Genomic DNA, 18,706 nt, shown 5'->3' with positions numbered 1-18,706 from the left:
TCACACCCGACCTCCATCTTAAACTCTCCTCCTGTCTCACAGCCATCAAGAACTGGATGTCCTCCCGCTTCCTCTCTCTTAATACTGATAAAACCGAAGTCCTTTTCTTCCCTTCTAACACACTTCCTCCTCCCTCTCCTCCCCCTTTCATCCACTTTCCTCCCTCCAACCTCCCTATCTCTTCCCATGCTCGTAATCTAGGTGTTCTATTTGACTCCTCTCTCACCTTTTCACAACACATTTCACTTACCTCTCGCTCCTGCCGTTACCACCTATATAACATCCCCAAAATCCGTCCCTCCCTCACATTCCATTCGACCAAAATTCTTATCTCCTCTCTCATCTTTTCCCGACTATTCTACTGCTCCCCCTTATTCTTTGGACTTCCTGCATCCCAGCTTGCCCCCCTTAAATCCATTTACCACTCCGCTGTTCGTACTCTTTGTATCCTTACCTCCCGTGATTCCATCTCCTCCTCGCTCTCTCACCTTCGCTGGCTACCTTTCCACTTACAGTTAAAATTCTGCTTTCTCTGCCTTGTTTTCAAATCCCTACATGGTCTTGCTCCTCCCTATCTCTCCTCCCTTCTCACCTTTTACTCCCCCTCTCGCTCACTTCGTTCTGCTGACCATTTCCTCCTCACTGTACCTCCTTCCCCCTGTGCTTCCTCCCGGTTCCGCTCCTTCCAACTCCTTGCTCCTCTTCACTGGAACTCACTCCCCCTCTCAATCCGCTCTTCCACGACCCTTCCCTCATTTCGCACTTCCCTTAAATCCCTTCTCCTCCACTCTCCTCCTTGAAGGCCTCCCCTGTTCTCTCTTCCTCCCCCCTCTTTCCCTCTTCTAACTCCTCTTTCCCCACTCCCATTTCATTCTCCCTCCCTTCTATTCTTCACTCGTTCTATCCTTCTCTGTTCCCCCCCACCAATCCTACTCCCTCTCCACTTCCCCTCCCCCTCAGTTAATTGCTTTTTGCACTGTTTAGTTGTCGAATGATTCATTATGTAATTTTGCTCCCAATGTTTATTGTTGTTCACTGTATGAGTTGTTCCATTGTACAGTGCCTTGGTGTAAGGCGCTCTATAAATAAACAAATCAATCAATCAATCAACATGTGCAACGAAGCCCACAAAGATGCTTACCAAATATCCAGAACAGGGACTTCATGATGCAGAGCAGAGGTGAGGACCAACTCTCTGGTGGAGTGAGCCCCCAAACCTTCAGTGACCTCCTTGACAGCCAGATCATAGCATTCCGAGATGCAAAGAATGATCCACCTTGACAGGGTCCGTTTGGTCACAGCTCTACCAGCAGGAGTACTAGCGTAAAAACAAAAACATTTTCTAGCTTCTCTCGTCCGAGACACATAGTAGCTGAGGCTCGCACCGGGTCCAGCCTATGGAAACGCTCTTCTGACTTGAAAGGATAAGGCAGAGGAAAAAAAAAATAGACAGGAAGATGGACCTTCTGAGAGAGCTAGAAATTCGAGACCACATTTGAGAGTAAGGATGATCCAACTCAACGTCACCTTCTCTTTGGAGAAAACCAAGTAGGGAGGTTTAACAGATAATGGGCCCGATAATAGGTTTGGTGGTAATTCGGCAGTAAATCCTACACCATGCCACTTCTTGTGGTAATGCATGGTCACCGTGTTGTGGGCCAGGTCAACACTGTCTTGCCTCTCACAGATGTGAGGAAATCAACAAGGGCTAGTCTGATCGCTCCAAACCCCAGCAAATTAATGTGCTCCCGGCACTCACATGGAGGTCACAGGTCGATCACTGTCAGGTCTTGGAGGTGAGGGCTCCAGCCTTTCGGGCATGCACATGTGACCAGAGTCAATTGGGGACAGGGTTGTTGAAACAATCCGCCCTTCAGAAGGTTGTCTTTCAGGGACCATCATTGCAGGTCTCCGGTTACCTTCGCCGAGACCTGAAGGAGATCTGAAGTCCGTCCCTGAAACCGAGACCACTGTCAACTCAGAAGGCACTCAAGCAACCTCATATGTAGCTGAGCTGAGCTTCTAGCAATAAAAGGATGCACAGGGCCATAAGACCCAGGGAGTACAGAAAAGGTAAGGCTGAACATTTTCCTGCGTTTGGAAGACATGGACTATCTCAGATGAGACAGTGGTCCAGATAGGGAAAAACAGGAATGTTTTCCATTCTGAGGCGCGGTGCCACCACTGCCAGAAGCTTGATGAAAACCTTAGGTGTCGAAGAAAGGCTGAACAGTAGGACGTTGAACTGTTAGTGACCAATTCCCACTTTGAATCTCAGGTACCTCCTGTGTTTCCTGTTGTGGTCACATGGAAGTATGCATCCGGGAGATCTACAGAGACCAGCCAATTGTTCAGGTCCAGGACCTGAAGAATCTGGGCCAGAGTAACCAGTTATCTTTGAAGTTATCGTTGTGCATGTACAAGCTCAGAGGCTGCAGATCCTGTCCTCCTTCAACACAAGAAAATAGGTTAAATACCAACCCCTGCCTCGTTGCGGGTAGGGTACACATTCTGTGGCTCTTTTTGTCAGAAGCTGACAGATTTCCTGGAACAAAAAGAGTTCTGGAGGAAAGAGCTGGTTTCTTGGAGGGGAGTTTGGAGGGTGAAGAGCAAAAGGGAGTCAGTTTCTCTGGTGAATGACCAGTAAGGCCCTGGCATTGGAAGTGGTAAGCAACCATTCCTTGCCAAACTGAGATATCCTGTCACCCACAGGGGTACAGTGGAGGAAGCCCTCATCACAGAGGCTTTGCACCGGGGGCTTGCGAAGTGCACAGTGGAGGTGGAGGCACCTCCTCTGGAGGCAATGCTGCCCCTACTCCTGTTAGGGCGACGCTGCACTTGTCTGCCAAGCGGGTCTGACCTCGCCCTCTCTGGGCATAGAGGGCAAAGGGGAGAAATCCCCTGCCCCTGTTAAGGGGTTTGCTGGCTGCTGCTGCTGGACTGCTAGACCCAGCGACTTTGTGGTCGCTTTTGAGGCCTGACATTTTTGCAAGAACTCATTGGCCTTAGTGCCAAAAGGTTTCATGCCATCATGTTCAGAAGCTTCTCTTGAACATCTAGCGCAAAACCTGACACCCTGAGCCAAGACAATCTCTGCAAGACTGTGCTGGTGGCCATGGTTCTCGCCACACAGTCTACAGTATCCAGACCTGAAGGAAGAATCTGGCGAGAGGCTTCCTTGCCATCCCAGCCAGAGCCTCAAAGTGATCTCGCAACTCGCCCTCAGCAATGTGTTCGGCCGCTTCCAACATGACAGATCAGAGCCCCAAAGATAACTTGTCCAAGGTACAGGAGGCATTTACACAATGGAGACCCAGACTCGAACAGCCGAAAACCTTCCTTCCTCTATGCATTTAGTCTCTTGCTCTCCCTGTCAAGGGCAAGGACGGAAAGGGTGTGGTCTTTGTTTGCCGTAACAGCCTGTAACACCAAACTCTTTGTCCATGCATGAGCTGAGAGATGTCCAAAGGGGCCAACCTGTGTTTCTTAACCAGGTCCTGGTGAGTACTGTGGGCGGCTTGGTCCAGAGTCTCGTACTGCCTGATTGATTGGCAATAGGGTCTCTTTCTTTGGACCCACATCATCAACTCGTTCTGCACCTTAGGGTGTGAAGGAGCAGACAACCCCAAGGAGTTGACAGCCTTGACCATCAAGCACTAGAAAACAGCTTGAGGCTTGCTCAGGGCTTGAGGCAGTAGCTTGTCAACCAGTGGTGAGGTATTTAGGCCACTTGCCTCCTGCAAGGCAGCTACAAGGTCCACCAGGTACTTCTGCTACACATAAAACTCCTCTGGGAAGTCTCTGACCTGTCTTGGATGGAGGGGACCCCATCCCTTCCTCATTATAAGTGTCCTCCAAACATGGCATGCATGCAGCTCTCGGGAGTGGAGAAAATGCCCTCATGACTCAGGTGTCTTCGGAAGGCACCAGTAGCGTTATGTAAGGGTGAGCAGAGGTCAAAGGGCTGACGTCCAAAGACAGAATGGTGTGACCTTTCAATGGGATCTTGAAGAGTCTACTCTCGGGAGTCCATGCCAGCTCAAGCATGGTGGGTTCTGAAGGCATGGCCACGGCCGAAGCTGTTGAGGTTAGGTCTACAGCTAGACCGAAGCCAACGGAGCTGTCGCCGCCGGGATCTTGGGAAAGATGTCAAGCATCTTCTGCCTGAAGGCCTCCCCTTCCTCAGGATTGGGATGGAAAAGGTACCTGCTAAGCCTGATCCTCCAGGGCTTCCCTGGGTGGTGGATCCTCTTCTTGGAAGAATAGTGCCCTATAGAACCACCTGGAGATCTGGATCTTTCGTGGTGCTTCTTTTTCATGTCCCCTCAGACCGGTGATCAATTCTTGGTGCATCTGTCTGCCCTCCTAAACCAGGTAGTTTGTCACCACCCTCCTTGTGAAGAAAGGTGAACAGCTTCCTCTGACGTTCTCCAAGTGCCTTCGGGTGTATCCATTTGCATGATGCACAGTCCAGCATGTTGTGCCTTCACTGCATCAGTAAAGACATATGAGGTTTGGGTCCGAAACAGACATTTGGCACCCCCAGTCAACGCAGGGCTTGAATTGAAAGGACTGAATTTGGCATGTCGTTCAGGAGAGGTGCCAGGGACTCAGCCCGAAGAATGACCGGGGCATGGTCTGTCAGATATCATGCCCCCAATCTCCAGGTCGGTCACCTGCGGAATAAAGGTGTCCAATACTAATATCATGTTGATTCGTAAGAACACTGTGTGCGCTGTGGAATAGAGTGTGTATGCCCGCTCCTGGGGATGAAGAAATCGCCACGTTTCAATGAGGTGCAGCTTTCTAAGGAAGCACCCCAGAGCCTGTCTATGCCTACCATCGTTGGGGTAAGGTGGAAGAGTTGTATCCATGGAGGAGTCCATTACAAAATTGAAGTCCTACCCACACACCAGCCTAGCAAGCTTAACCAACAGCCCTGCTAAAAAATTGTCCTGCTTCTCAGTAGTAGCATATATTGCCACCAAGCTAACCAACTGGCTCATCAATTGCCCCCCCAAAACCAAATAGCGACCCCCTGGATCTTATACTGAAATCGCCTTATTGAACTCTGTGTCTTTTGCTAGCAGGATCGCTACACCCCTTTTTTTGTGCCTCTGGATGCAAAAAACTGTTTGGGAAAGGCTTTGTGTCTCGTATGGGGCTCATCCCTGGAGAGCAAATGTGTCTCTTGTAGCCAAACCACAGAGGCCTGTTTCTCTGTCAGACGACTCAAGATCGAATATCTCTTGACTGGCAAATTTAGGCCCTGGACGTTCAGGGGCAACATTTGCACATCAGCCATCATCTGATTCCAGTCCTCCACAACCCATGAAGCCTGAAAGAGATCCCCTCCCCTAGTTGTGACACCACCACCATACCAAAAGTTGAAATAAGACAGCACCCCTAATCCCCAACATTAAACTTTCAAAACCCAATTTAAGGGAAACCATTTCTAAACTCTGGGCTCTTCTGCCCCACCAGGGGTATGTAGGACATTTTTCCCAGCATCCCACCAGCCCCCCCTCATGTTACCTCCCTCTTATGGAAAACCCTGGAGTACCCCATTGTGAAATGGTGCCCACCATGTTATAACCAGGAGGTGAATTGGCCTCCTTAGCCATGATCAGGTAGGTATGTCCCACCAAGATTGCCACACCAGGACTTATTTTATGCGATCAAATGGGTGCTGCATTTTGACCTTCCCTTACTCCCCCATTTTGGATGCAGTTGTCCCATCATCCATCTCTCCCTTTTGGGAAGCGGTGTTGTATTCGAGTTATCGATGGGGTCAGCCTCTGGGCCAGTGGAACACAGTTCTCCGTCTCCCTCCATCAGTTCTGTGGCCTCCTCTTCCTTGGAAAAGGTGTACAGTTGGACCTGCCATTCAAAGTACAGGCCACATGAGAATGTCTACTGGTAACATATGTCCTTGAACTTGAGCCACCCTGGGACCATCCGCAATCGCTTTTGTTTTAGCAGTGTTGCCTGGGTCAAATCCTGGTAAAGCATTAGCAGGGTATCCCGGAAACCTCACTGGCTCTTGTTTTCGCACCACTCTCATAATGTCCTCCTTTACTTGGAACAGGTCGACTCTAGCCAGGACATCAGGAGCCAAGTTCTGCAGAATCTAGAAGATGTTGGAACAACTCTGCCACATAATCCTGTTGTTCTGCATCTGGGACTGATTTAGGGATCCCCCAATCTGTATGTTGGTCTGCCGGGATCTATTCTCGGCAGCTTCCTGCTTATTACGTACAAACTGCATCTGCTCCTCCAAGATGCCCACTCACCGTGCTAATTCGTCGTGGTCATGCCCCAGTTCACAGAATGCAGTTTCCACTTCGTCCACCCTTCTCTCCACAGCAATGACATTTTTGTTGAGGTCAGCTGTGCTGTCCTTAATATCTTTCTTAAGCTCCATCGGCATAGCCACTAGATCAGATCTCCTTGTTAGTGGATCATCGATTTCAGGTTTGGAAAGTGGGGGCGAATAAATCTGAGCCGCAGTCAACTGCTGTGGGCACTTCTGCGCATCAGACCCCTGAATGAGTGCCTTTATGTCTCCTGAAATGCGTCCTTTCTGATTTGTCGACTGCCCTGCCATTTCAGATCCTGGGGGGCCAAGTTAAATCAAGCACTATGAGGAAAATATGCGGGTGCTTCTGTGACCACTCAGAAAACTACTCTACCAACCTTGCCAGCATTGTGGTCTCACCCGCTGCAGCCACTCCAACCAGCCACACTCCCCACTTGCCTCCGCAATGTGCTTTGATTACATGCTGTGGCTTCCCAAGTCTTCCATCTCACAAGATGCGCCTCAGACCAGCAGCTCTCCAGGCCAGCCCAGCTTCCCTTCCACCTCCACTCAGACTCATAGGGTGGAGGGAGACCAAGACAAGCCGAGGACATCGCAACTCTGCGGCCTCCAGGCAGAAAAGTGCCCTCACTAAACATCCACTTTCCAGCAGTCTATTATAGCCTTCTTCTTAAATGGAGGGCTCTCAGCCTGAAGGTAAACCTTTTATGTCTTGGGTGCTCCCAGACCTACAGTAGGATTCCCACCGCAGCCTTCTATATATTTGCATGTCCTCCCTGTTACGCTGTAGTTGGTAGCAGCACTCAGCCTTATTCTGCTCCTTCCCTCTTGCGAATGGAGCCCATTTCCAGGGCCCGACCCAGCCGCCATGTTGAACTCAGCGGGGGTAGACTTTTCCAGAGGATTAATTCATGCCTTCCCGCAGCTGAAACCCCCACCCACAGATTTGCAGGGGTACACAACGCCAGGTACCAGAACCATGCCCTCACGATTCAGGGGGAAATGTTACATTTCAGAGGGGGTAAGGGCACATGGGAGGGGCTCGGATGCAGGAGCTCACCGAAGAGGCATCCAACGGCGTCCACAGCTAGCCACGACCCTGGCACTTCTATTTTAAGCAAGTATTACAAATATTACAAAATATTTAAACCAGTATTTTACACAATTTTGTTTGTAAATATTTGTAGGCTGTTGCTGTATTCCTCTTTAATAGGGCAAAGGCTGAGGGACACCATAGGACACATTTTTCACACATACACAGAAGACCCTAAATTATGGTTGGAATTAAACGGACACATTTCAGTAAATGAAACAAATGACTTGTAATGGAACTTACAGTGTAGACAATGTTTCCTAACAGCAGGTAGTCTGAAGCTTTCCCATTCCCAAACACAGTATCTGCAGGGAAACAAGGAAAGGCATAACTTTAAATTCAGTCCCGAGGAACTACATGAAGAAAACTGAAATATGCCATGTCAGTGTAAACGGAAAGAAGTGAATGCTCTTAATATCAACTGGGGCAAAATACATTTTTGTTTCAGAGAAACGTAAAACTATAATGGCAAGCTTCATTGTTTTTTTTTTTTTTTTAACCAGTGTTACAAACATTAGCATATCAAATTAAGAGGTGGGAAAATTAATCTAATAAATCAACATTAAAAAACGAATCGTATTGCTGACACTTTTTATGATAGTTTCACAAAATGTGAACCACAAAATTAGTGGCCTCATTACTCATTTGGCAGGGCGGTAAAAAAGTGGTAATAATTCCATTACTGCTACTTTTTGGCAGCAATGGAATTACTGCACTTTTACAGCACCGCCGAATTACAGGTTTGGATGTAAAATGGAGGATTCACCACCAGCAAGAACTTGGAGGAAATTCTACTTTGCCTCCACAAGCAAGTAGATTTACCATGCGGTATTACCGCTCACCGTAAATCTGCCAAAAATCCCCACAGAGCCATGTAGAATAATGAGGCAGGGCTGCCAGCACCACATTAAGGTCGAGGTCTATTTACTGGTGGATGTAAACGAAGAAGGCCCTTGAAATGCCTTTTTAGAATGTGGTTGGCTGTCGAGATAGGAAGATGTTGGCAAGCCTAAATATGCTCCAATCGCTCATAAGCATGGCCTGCATGATTGAACTCCGACCACTAACAAAGTCAGACTGGACAGGAACGATAGAATATTAAGCTTCATGTGGATCCAAAGATGGCTCCAGCATCCAATAGCAAAAGCTAACTCACTTGCCTTTATATTGACCCCTTGTAGAAGCGTTCCTGGCAGCCTGACTTATAAATAGGTTTAGTTCAGATAAACCTAGGTTTCTAAAAGCTACCTTTTCAGGAACAAGCTCATAAAATCAGTGACAGGTGGGAGGGATGAAAAACCTCAGCCCGCTGCTGGCATAAAAGGTCCTGTGTCAATGAAAGAAGAGGCCCCTATAGCTTCATCCTCAGAAGATCTAAGTACCAAATGCTGGTCGCCCAATCGGGACCTATTTCCGGATCTATTAGAATCATAGAGCAGCGAATCGAGCTGCAGAGCTTTGCTAGGACTCTTAGAATGAACGGGAGTTGGGGGAATGCGTTCCGTGATCCCATGAGATCTAAAGAGCGTCCACAGGAAAGCCAGAACTCTGATCTTTCAGTGACATGAAAAGGTGACATTTGTGATTCTCTACAGTTGCGACCAAATTGCCTGGGGATATTCCCATATCTGGGAAATTTCATAAACTACTGAGGTTTTGAGCTCCCACGCGTGGTTGGAGTTTGATAGGTGGCTGAGCTTCTCTGCTAGAGCATTGAGTTTGCCTGCAAAGTGAACAGCTTGGAGTGATATCTGATGTTGAAAGCCCATTCCCAGATGGGAATGGCCAACTCGGAACTACAACTCCAACTCCCCTCTGCTTGTTGACATAAAACTTGTGTGTGATGATGTCAGTCCTTATTGGGTCGGAAAACTACAATTTTGAATGGCTTGTCAGGAATAACCTGAATGCCTTTAACATGGCCAGAGGTTCCAGTACATTTATATGCAACTCCTTCTTCAGACACCTAAGAGCATGTGTTTGAAGCCGCCATAGAGTCACGCCCCAACCCATCATTCCAACAAATCAAGTCCAACTTCAGACCCAGACAACTGCAATGTTCGAAGACTGTTTTGCCAACTCCTGATCGCATGAGGCTGAGAGTTGCCATTGTAGGCATCTCGTCGTGAGCCGGGCAAAAGGAACGGGCAGGCGGTGGCATATCAGTAAGTGCTCAAACCACCAAGGTGAGGTCTTTTAATGACGGTGAATAAACTGGGGCACAGCAACAGGCAAAATATATTGCAATAACTTATTTCAGTTTAAAGAGTATTTCAATTTAATTCAATAATTCAAAAAAGTAGGCTTTCAATGTTTCAATAAATCATATCTGTGTATTATTTAGCATCATACACAAGTTAAGTTCATTACACACATTAAAGTCAATTCTTATTAACAAGAATAATTTCTTCCAAACATAATATGTTTGTGTAGTCCGGATATTTTATTTTCAGAGGAATTAGGTAATCTCTGAAAAACAAAAATGTATGTATTGGTATCAGTGTCAATCACACAAAATAAATGGTGTGGCTCAGGGGGAGCAGGCGCCATAACATAGCGCTGGGTCCCCCTGTAGCCACACAGGATTACATATGTCTAATTTCTAATTACAAAAAAACTTCTTGCTTACCTAAAATACGTGATGGTTGTCACACTATATGGGTCAATGGTAAATAACCAGTCAAGTCCTGTCTTCTGGAAAGGTTATGGCGGTACTGTCCTGTAAACAATATATTTTACGTGTAATTAGGTGATGACTGAAGCTAAAGAATTCTCCCGTTAATCGTTGTTAAAGGTGGAACTGCCTACCTGCGGTAAACGGTTGCACTCCACATACGATTGTGTCCAGAGCTTTTTCTATGTACACTCAGTAGCTCGAAGGCAAAGATGTTTACCGCCAGGTTGTCTGTTCAATAATCAAACATTTTTTTTCAGGGACTACCTAATTCCTCTGAAAATAAAATATCCGGACTACACTCCAAGTCCGATACAAAGGTTAGTGTTATATAGTACCCTAATGTTCTTTAGCATCTGAATACAATGACATGAATTTCCAAATACTTATGGAGTTTTCTTTATAATTAATTGCAGGTGAAATAGAAAGGACAGTCACCCAATATTTAAAACCTGAAGAAGGGCGTTAAACGCCCGAAACTCATAGTTGTGAAGAGGGCACTACAGTTACAATAACATTCAACAACTTGTGTCAAATATTGGGACTTATCTAGGAATTTTGACAATCGTACATGTTGATTGAAAGTGTTGTATACACAAATGTGCATGTTTACTATATATTATGTTTGGAAGAAATTATTCTTGTTCATAAGAATTGACTTTAATGTGTGTAATGAACTTAACTTGTGTATGATGCTAAATAATACACAGATATGATTTATGGAACCATTGAAAGCCTACTTTTTTGAATTATTGAATTAAATTGAAATACTCTTTAAATTGTAATAAGTTATTGCAATATATTTGGCTGTTGCTGTGCCCCAGTTTATTCACCGTGATTTAACAGTGAATCTTCCCAGTATATATATTCTTCAGTAAAGGTAGCACTTTACCCTCTGGGAGCACCTAAAGTAGTTACTAAATAATCATTCATTTTCATATTGATTGGTTACCTAATTCATCAATAATTGTATAGAGGTGTGCATCTGTACTCTTCATTCATTTGAGGTCTTTTAATGACTCAGAAAGTGCAAACAAGTAGACAGTTTGATATGCAGAATCCATTCTGATGAGGGGAAAACCTTTCTTAAGCCCGAGTCCCATCTGAACCTTGTAAACCTGATGTTCTGAGTTGGACATTAGCAAGATTTTGTTTGGTTGATGTATAGTTTCAGGATGTACAACAGGTCAAGCAGATGTTGGAGGGTGTCTGCACCTTCTAAAAGGTCTCTGCTCTGACTAGCCAGTCAGAGGGATAAATGTGTACCCCCTGAGATCACAAGTGGGCCTCAACTGGACTCAAACATTTTGTAAAAACTCTCAGAGCTGCACTCAGGCCAAAAGGAAGAACCCAGTACTGATAGTAGCGACCTGCTAGTGAAAATCTAATTTCTTGTGCGCTGCATTGATAGGCACATGCATATAGCCGTCTTTCAGATCCACAGCACACAGCAGTCTGCCCAGAAGAGGGCATTTCAGATTTGTGTTGGCGTAACCATCTTGAATTTTTCTAAGGGTAGGGAGAGATTTTGGAAAGAAGGATCTAAGACTGTCCACAGGCACGCCTGGTTCTTTTTTGGGATGTGAAAGAGGCAAAAATAAAACCTGCTTTCTGTAGAGGGCACTTCTATCGCCCTAATTTTCAGAAGGCTGAAAATCTCCATAAAGAGTACAGCTCAGCCAATCTGGAAGAGAGGAAGGGCAACTGGAGGCATATAGAATGATACCCCAGGACACAACGGATAAGACCCAAGAATACTTTGAAATGGCACACGAGTCCTGATGGTAAAGGTAAAGCCTGTCCCTACTGGGATGGATGGATCTGGAAGAACACCATAATTTTTTCGGCCTGCGAAAAGCCAGATGTGGAAAAGGAGAAGAACACATTATTTCAGGGACATCATTTCACCAAAATACCAGGCGTCACCGAAGTGACATCACACGACCCTTGACTGCTGATGACATCACAGGAAGTGATGTTATTTGACCCCACCCTGAAGTGACATCATGAGAAGTGATAGAACACGACTTTTCACCCCTTGAAAAAACAGTGGCACCACATAGCATTGTTCCTAAGTACGTTACGAAAAATATGATATGATATGGCATTTATAACACGTCTATACAGAAATGTTTCAAGGTGCGAGATTACAATATGACTGTAATGTGATTATATTTCATACAAGATATGTATTGTTAATATCAGTGTGTATAGGCCCATATTACCAAATTACTGTGACTGCTAGCAGACGTCCAAGGCCAAATGATAATGATGTGTTAGTATATAGCACTTGCGCTTAATCGCTTTATATAGATGCAATATCACCCAACCTGTGTTGGTACTCATTCATCAACCTCAGTAGGATGAAAGGCTGAGTTGGCCTTGCCGGGATTTTAACCTGCAGATCACACACATCGCAGCAGCAAGCACTCAACCCACTGAGCTATCTTACTACCTATAGCTATCTTACCAGCTATAAAATGAGCAATTACATGACTGAATGTTCTCTAAGTCAGAACGCAAATTACACTCTGTAGTGGATACCATTAAACTGGTAACTGAGATTTAACAGTAGGCAAGTTCCTCTACAGGTCTAGAGCAAAGTTGGCCACATGTCAAGCCTGCGTGGATCTACTTTTCAGGCTTCAGAGGTTGGCAAAATACATACCATTGGGAGGGTTCATAACTGTGTTATTAAGAACTTATAGTAGCGCAGGGAAAGCAGCACACTCACATTGCATCCCGTACTCTGAGCACTAGTTACCTCATACATGCAAATAAACATCCTGTACAGCCTCAATGAGGGAAATAATTTCTGAAGAGCCTTAGAAAGGACTTCGTCATTAAAGTGGATGCTGTCTTATTTAATTCCTCATCTGTGAACAAATGGAAAAGATCATTCCCCTCAAAAGGAAGATCTACGAATTTATCCTGCACATCCTTAATGAAGCGCACAGCCCTTGTTCAGGCCATGCAGCACATGTCCACGCCTATACAGATTTCTGCTACTCTCTCAGACAGAAGATACTGCTGAAAATCTGAAATCTCAAGCCATAGACTCGGATTAGCCACTGTCAAAAGAGCACCAGCATTGGCCTGCCATAAATGTAATAGGCTATTGGATAACATTTTCTTTACTATCTTCTCTGTAAAGTGCTCTGTTGCCAAGTCCACGCTCAATAAATACCATAACAATAATAATTGAAAATACTAAAAGAGAACTTGGCTAGAGCACAAGATCGTTCACAGCACATGGGGCAAGGCCGCCCAACCCGAACACCTTCTTGCACCAAGCATCACGTCTCTTGTTCTCCTAGTCAGGGAGAAGGGAAATTGGAGGTTTTCAGATTTGCTGTTGCCGCCTGAACCACCAAACTTTCTGGGGAGGCATGGAAAGACAAACGCAGGATCTGACAATATTTCTGGTCAGTACCATGTCAACGGCCGTAGCAGAGGCAGATTTCTCCTAGACTTCCATCATGGGTGTCTACTGCCACATTGAAAGGCAGCAGAATGCGCTTCTTTGGGGCAACATCCAGGATATCAAATGGCTCGTATTGGATCAAGAATGTGGATAGAGAAGAAAGCCCCATGGTCTCGGCTACTTTGGGCATCATCCACTGAAATGCGGCCTGAGATTTCACTGGAGTGGGAGCTGTTAAGATGTCTATCTCTGGGGATGTGTTGAGGCAACTGGTGACCTGCAGGTCCTCGGACAGTCCTACTAAATGCTCACCTTGCCTGTAGAATTCTTTGGGGAAATCACTCTACTCCCTGGAAACCATGGGATCCAACCCAAATGGCACCTGATCCCATTCTCTGTCGTACATCGGGTACATCTTGGACATGAAGGCGTGTCATGACCCACAGAACGCGCCCCTTTTGGACTTCCTGGTCCTTGTCACGGCAGGGTTTGCATTCATTGTTTCTCCCAACATGGCCGTATCACGTGACACGCCACGCACCAGCCTTCACGGCGCACGTAGTACGTTCCATAAATATGCCATGCCCCCGCGGGCCCGCACGTCTGAATGCTATTGCGAAGTAGCAACCAGACGTGTGCTCCGTAGCTCGCAGTATTATTCCCTTGCTTCTTCTACCCTAACCCAATTCTAGTCACTTCCTCCCTTTCTTGATTCCTGGACTCGTGTGCTAGTTGCGCACCCTGTTATTTCCTGGATTCCTGGACCCTTGCTTCCCAGTACTTGAACGCACGCTGGAGTCGGAAGAGACTTGTGCAGCCTTATTCAAGACTCGAGCAGTACGCAAGAAGGCATCGATCAAGAAATCCAGCAAAGATCGAACTCAGGTGAGAAGGGAGGAACTCCTTGACAGTTTGAGATGCCTCCCGACCAAACTTGATATGGATATGGAAGCGGCCGTTCAGGACCTAATGCGTGGCATGCAAGAGCCATCAACCGAGGTGCAGAATCTAAAGGCGGAAAACGCCTCTCTCAAACAACTAGTTCTATCCCGCGATTCTGCCACGAAAGAAAGTGTATTGCTGGGCGGTATAGTGGACAAATATGATGGCTCACCAAAGACCCTTCGAGGATTCCTGGATTCATGTTTGGTTCACTTTACTTTTAAGCTCTACTAGTTTCCAACTCCCAGGGCTAAAGTGGGCTTCATAATTTCCCACCTTTCAGGAAACGCCTTAACATGGGCTACGCCCCTCGTTAATTCCGGCGACGTTCTTTTAGATGACTATAATGGCTTCCTACAGGCCCTTAAGACCATGTTTGACCGTCCAGAACAGGTCTAAAGTGCCCAGGAACGCCTGTTAGACTTTCATCGAGGATCCCAGGATATGCTCACCTATGTTACCCGATTCAAGCAGTTAGTCAAGGAAGATGATTGGTCCCCGGAGGCGAGTTTTACCCTTTTCAGGAGAGGACTGAATGAGGAGATTAAGGATGAGTTGGCCAGAGTGGCTCGCCCCCAAACTCATTTCAGGCACTAATGGACCTTTCCATGCAAATAGATTTTCGTATCCAGGAAAGAAAGGCAGAGAAGAAGAAATCCAAAGTTAATCCTCCGAAGCTGTCCTTTGAGAGTACCACCAAGGCGGACACTAACCCAGGCTCAATCTCTGAACCAGAACCCATGCAGATAGGAGCCTTCCGTGGACCTATATCCCCGCAAGAAAGAATGAGAAGGATTCATACGGGGTTGTGTATGTATTGTGCCTCAGAAAAACACCTGGTTAGGGAGTGTCCTCTGGCCCCTCCTCGACGTTCCGGAAACGCCAGCTCCCGATCCTAGATGGAGCAGAGCTTCTGGAGAGAGATGTTTGCTCCACATCAATTCCATCCTTGAACTCTCCTGGACAAAACAATTTGGTGATTCTACAAGCCTTCCTGTCGCCCTCCAAGAATAAGACCTATCCCATTCTGGCGTTGGTGGACTGCGGAGCTATGGGAATTTTCATTAATCAAGACTGGGTTGTTAGTCATCATATTCCGTACGAAACACGAAGCACCATGCAGCCGGTGGAAGCAATCGACGGAAGACCCCTCTCTTCAGGACCGATAAGCCTGCAGACAAAAGAGATCCAACTTTCCATAAACCATCACCAAGAGCGGATTACATTCGACATCATTAAGTCAGCCCATTACCCCATGGTATTGGGTATGCCCTGGTTACAGAAGCACAATCCGTATATCAGTTGGACAGCAGGATCACTATTCCTAGGGTCTGAGTTTTGTATGTCCCACTGTCTAATCCTGGATACCTCCTCCACACCCCTTAAAGAACCACCAAGAGACCTGAAAACAACACTCATTGTTTCTAATATTATACAAGTCCCAGAGGCCTATCAGGGATATGCTGATGTATTTTCAACTGCCATAGTCCAGGCCTTACCCCCTCACAGACCTGAAGACTATGCCATAGATACAGATCCCTCAGCAGTGATTCCTTTTGGCAGAATGTTCATTCTTTCCGAACCTGAGAAAAAAGGCCCTCAGAGAATACCTGGATACCAACCTTGAAAAAGGCACCATAAGACCTTCAAAATCTCCAGCGGGTGCTTCATTGTTCTTTGCTCCCAAGGAGGACACTAAGGAACTCAGACCTTGCCTCGACTATCGTGGCTTAAATCAATGCACCCTCAAAGATCGGTACCCACTACCCCTGATCTCGGATATCCTGGAAGCTGTGAGAGGCGCCGTAGTCCTCACGAAGTTGGATCTCCTGGGTGCCTATCATTTGATCCGTGTCCGGGAAGGAGACGAATGGAAAACAGCCTTTAGAACACCCTTTGGTCACTATGAATATCTAGTCATGCCCTTTGGACTAGCTAATGCCCCCGCGGTTTTTTCGATTTATGGACAGGGTGTTTTCTGATATGTTATTCCTTTTTGTCATTGTCTATCTGGATGACATTTTGATCTTTTAGAAGGATCCTCTAAAGCATGAAGAGCATGTAAAGGCAGTACTGCAACGACTCCGTGAACACAAACCTTTAGCCAAACCCGAAAAATGCTTGTTTCACGTTACTTCTGTTTACTACCTGGGATTCATCCTTAGCCCAGAAGGAATTGGTATGGACCCTTCAAAGGTAAAGGCCATACTGGCATCGCCTGCTCCCACCTCCGTGAAACAAAGACAGTTTTGGTGGCCTAGAATGAAGACCGACATACAGCAGTACATCAAAACGTGGGCTGTCTGCAGTCAAAACAAACATGATAAGGAACAAGTTACTTACCTGTAACTGGTGTTCTCCAGCATGGGGTCTGGCATGGATTCACATGCTCATGAATATAACAATACATAGCAGTACACACATGCACAACCACGGGGGGTGGCAAAAGGCTCAACATTAAGCAATACAAAAAACTCAACATTAAGCATCTCTTACCTCCTCACCAGGCTCACCTTAAGCGAACAGGTTGCGCAGCACTGCTTGGCCGACCCTGGACTCCTCCCTGGAATCCCGATCGACGCAGTAGACTCTTGTGAAGGTGTGCATCGACCTCCACGTAGCAGCCCTGCAGATGTCCAGCAGGGGCACACCAGATAGGAACGCCGTAGTAGCAGCGATCGCTCTGGTCGAATGGGCTCTCAGACAGCCTGGCAGCGGTCGGTTAGCCAACCGGTGGCAGTGCAAGATGCAGCCGGAGAGCCACCTGGAAATAGAATACTTCGAGAGAGCCTTCCCTTGATTCACAGGTCCAAAGTTCACGAATAGCTGTGATGTACTCCGAAAACTCTTCGTGCGGTCCACGTAGAACTTCAGCGCTCTAGCCACATCCAGCGAGTGCAAAGTCCTCTCGGCTGGCGACGAAGGAGACGGGAAGAAAACAGGTAACACCAGGGGCCCGTTAAGATGGAAGTCCGACGGCACCTTGGGCATAAAGGAGGGGTGCATCCTAAGTACCACCCTCGAGGCATGGAAAGTCAAGTACGGTGCTTTGCAGGATAGGGCCTGGATCTCTCCCACTCGTCGTGCGGAGGTAATGGCCACCAGGAATGCAGTCTTCCACGACACAAACTCCATCGGTGCAGAGTGCATTGGCTCGAAAGGGGGCCCCATGAGCCTGGTCAGCACCACATTAAGTTCCCACGCCGGGGCCGGGGCCTTCACCGGCGGGAACGACCGGAACAGTAATTTCATAAACTCTTTCACCAGTCGATGGGACCACAGGGACGTCCGTCCTGTGGTTCTGGTGTATCTGGAGATCGCTGCCAGATGAATCTTAATGAAGGCATGGGCTAGCCCAGCCTTTGCCAGCGATAGCAGGTACGGCAGCACTTGAGGGGCCGTAATCCGTAGGGGGTTGATCTTCTGTGCCCGGCACCAGATAGAAAACCTCTTCCACTTCTGACCGTAGCATTTGAGAGTCGAGGACGCCCTGGCCTTTGCAAGAACCTCTCTGCAGTCGGCCGGTATATCGTACCCTCCAAACTCTTGCGCTGCAGGAGCCAAGCCTGCAGGTTCAGCGACGCCGGGTCGTGGTGGAAGATGGCGCCTCCTTCTCTGGAGAGAAGGTCCGCGTCCGCCGACAGCTTGATGGGAGGGGACGTTGACAAGTCCAGAAGGTCCGGGAACCAGATCTACCTCGGCCACGCCGGTGCGACGAGGATCATCCTGCACCGGGACCTCTTGAGCTGGTTGATGAGTCGAAGCAGCAACGGCAACGGAGGGAACGCATACAGGTATAGGCCGTCCCAGGGGAACGAGAACGCATCGCCCATGCTTCTCGGCTGGGGAAACCTGCTGGCGAACCTCTGGCACTTCGAGTTCGTCGCTGTTGCGAACAGGTCTATTTGGGGTTTGCCCCATCTTCAGAATAGTTGATCCACCTGATCCTGGCGCAGTTCCCACTCGTGACATGCGCGCAGCTCCCTGCTGAGCGAGTCGGCGAAGGTGTTTCTTTCTCCTGCCAGCTGGAAGGGAACCAGGAACATCCCCTGGGCGACTGCCCAGTGCCACAGATCCTGTGCCTCCTTGGATAGGGCTGGGGATGTGGTGCCTCCCTGCTTCCGTATGTAAAATATTGTCGTGGTGTTGTCCGTGAAGATCCGCACCACCTTGCCCTTGAGCGACGGGAGGAACGATTTGAGAGCCCAGAACACGGCTCGGAGTTCCAGGATGTTGATGTGCAGGAGCCTCTCC

At 47.4% G+C, this 18,706-nt stretch overlaps 1 protein-coding gene across 4 annotated transcripts in view; it reads right to left on the bottom strand.

The window, feature by feature from the left end:
- Window positions 1–18,706, bottom strand: part of ATP8A1 (ATPase phospholipid transporting 8A1) — a 1,730,029-nt gene that overhangs the window by 219,919 nt on the left and 1,491,404 nt on the right. For all 4 annotated transcript variants that reach the window (XM_069631739.1, XM_069631741.1, XM_069631738.1 and 1 more), the window contains one exon: window positions 7,656–7,717. In XM_069631739.1, coding sequence (XP_069487840.1) covers window positions 7,656–7,717 — 62 coding nt within the window. The remainder of the gene's footprint in view (window positions 1–7,655; window positions 7,718–18,706) is intronic.

Source organism: Ambystoma mexicanum, chromosome 6q (assembly GCF_040938575.1).
Source record: "Ambystoma mexicanum isolate Mex_15411 chromosome 6q, UKY_AmexF1_1, whole genome shotgun sequence".
Lineage (NCBI taxonomy): Eukaryota > Metazoa > Chordata > Amphibia > Caudata > Ambystomatidae > Ambystoma > Ambystoma mexicanum.
Note: the sequence above shows the minus strand (reverse complement) of the source record. Positions and strands in the feature narration are given on the sequence as shown.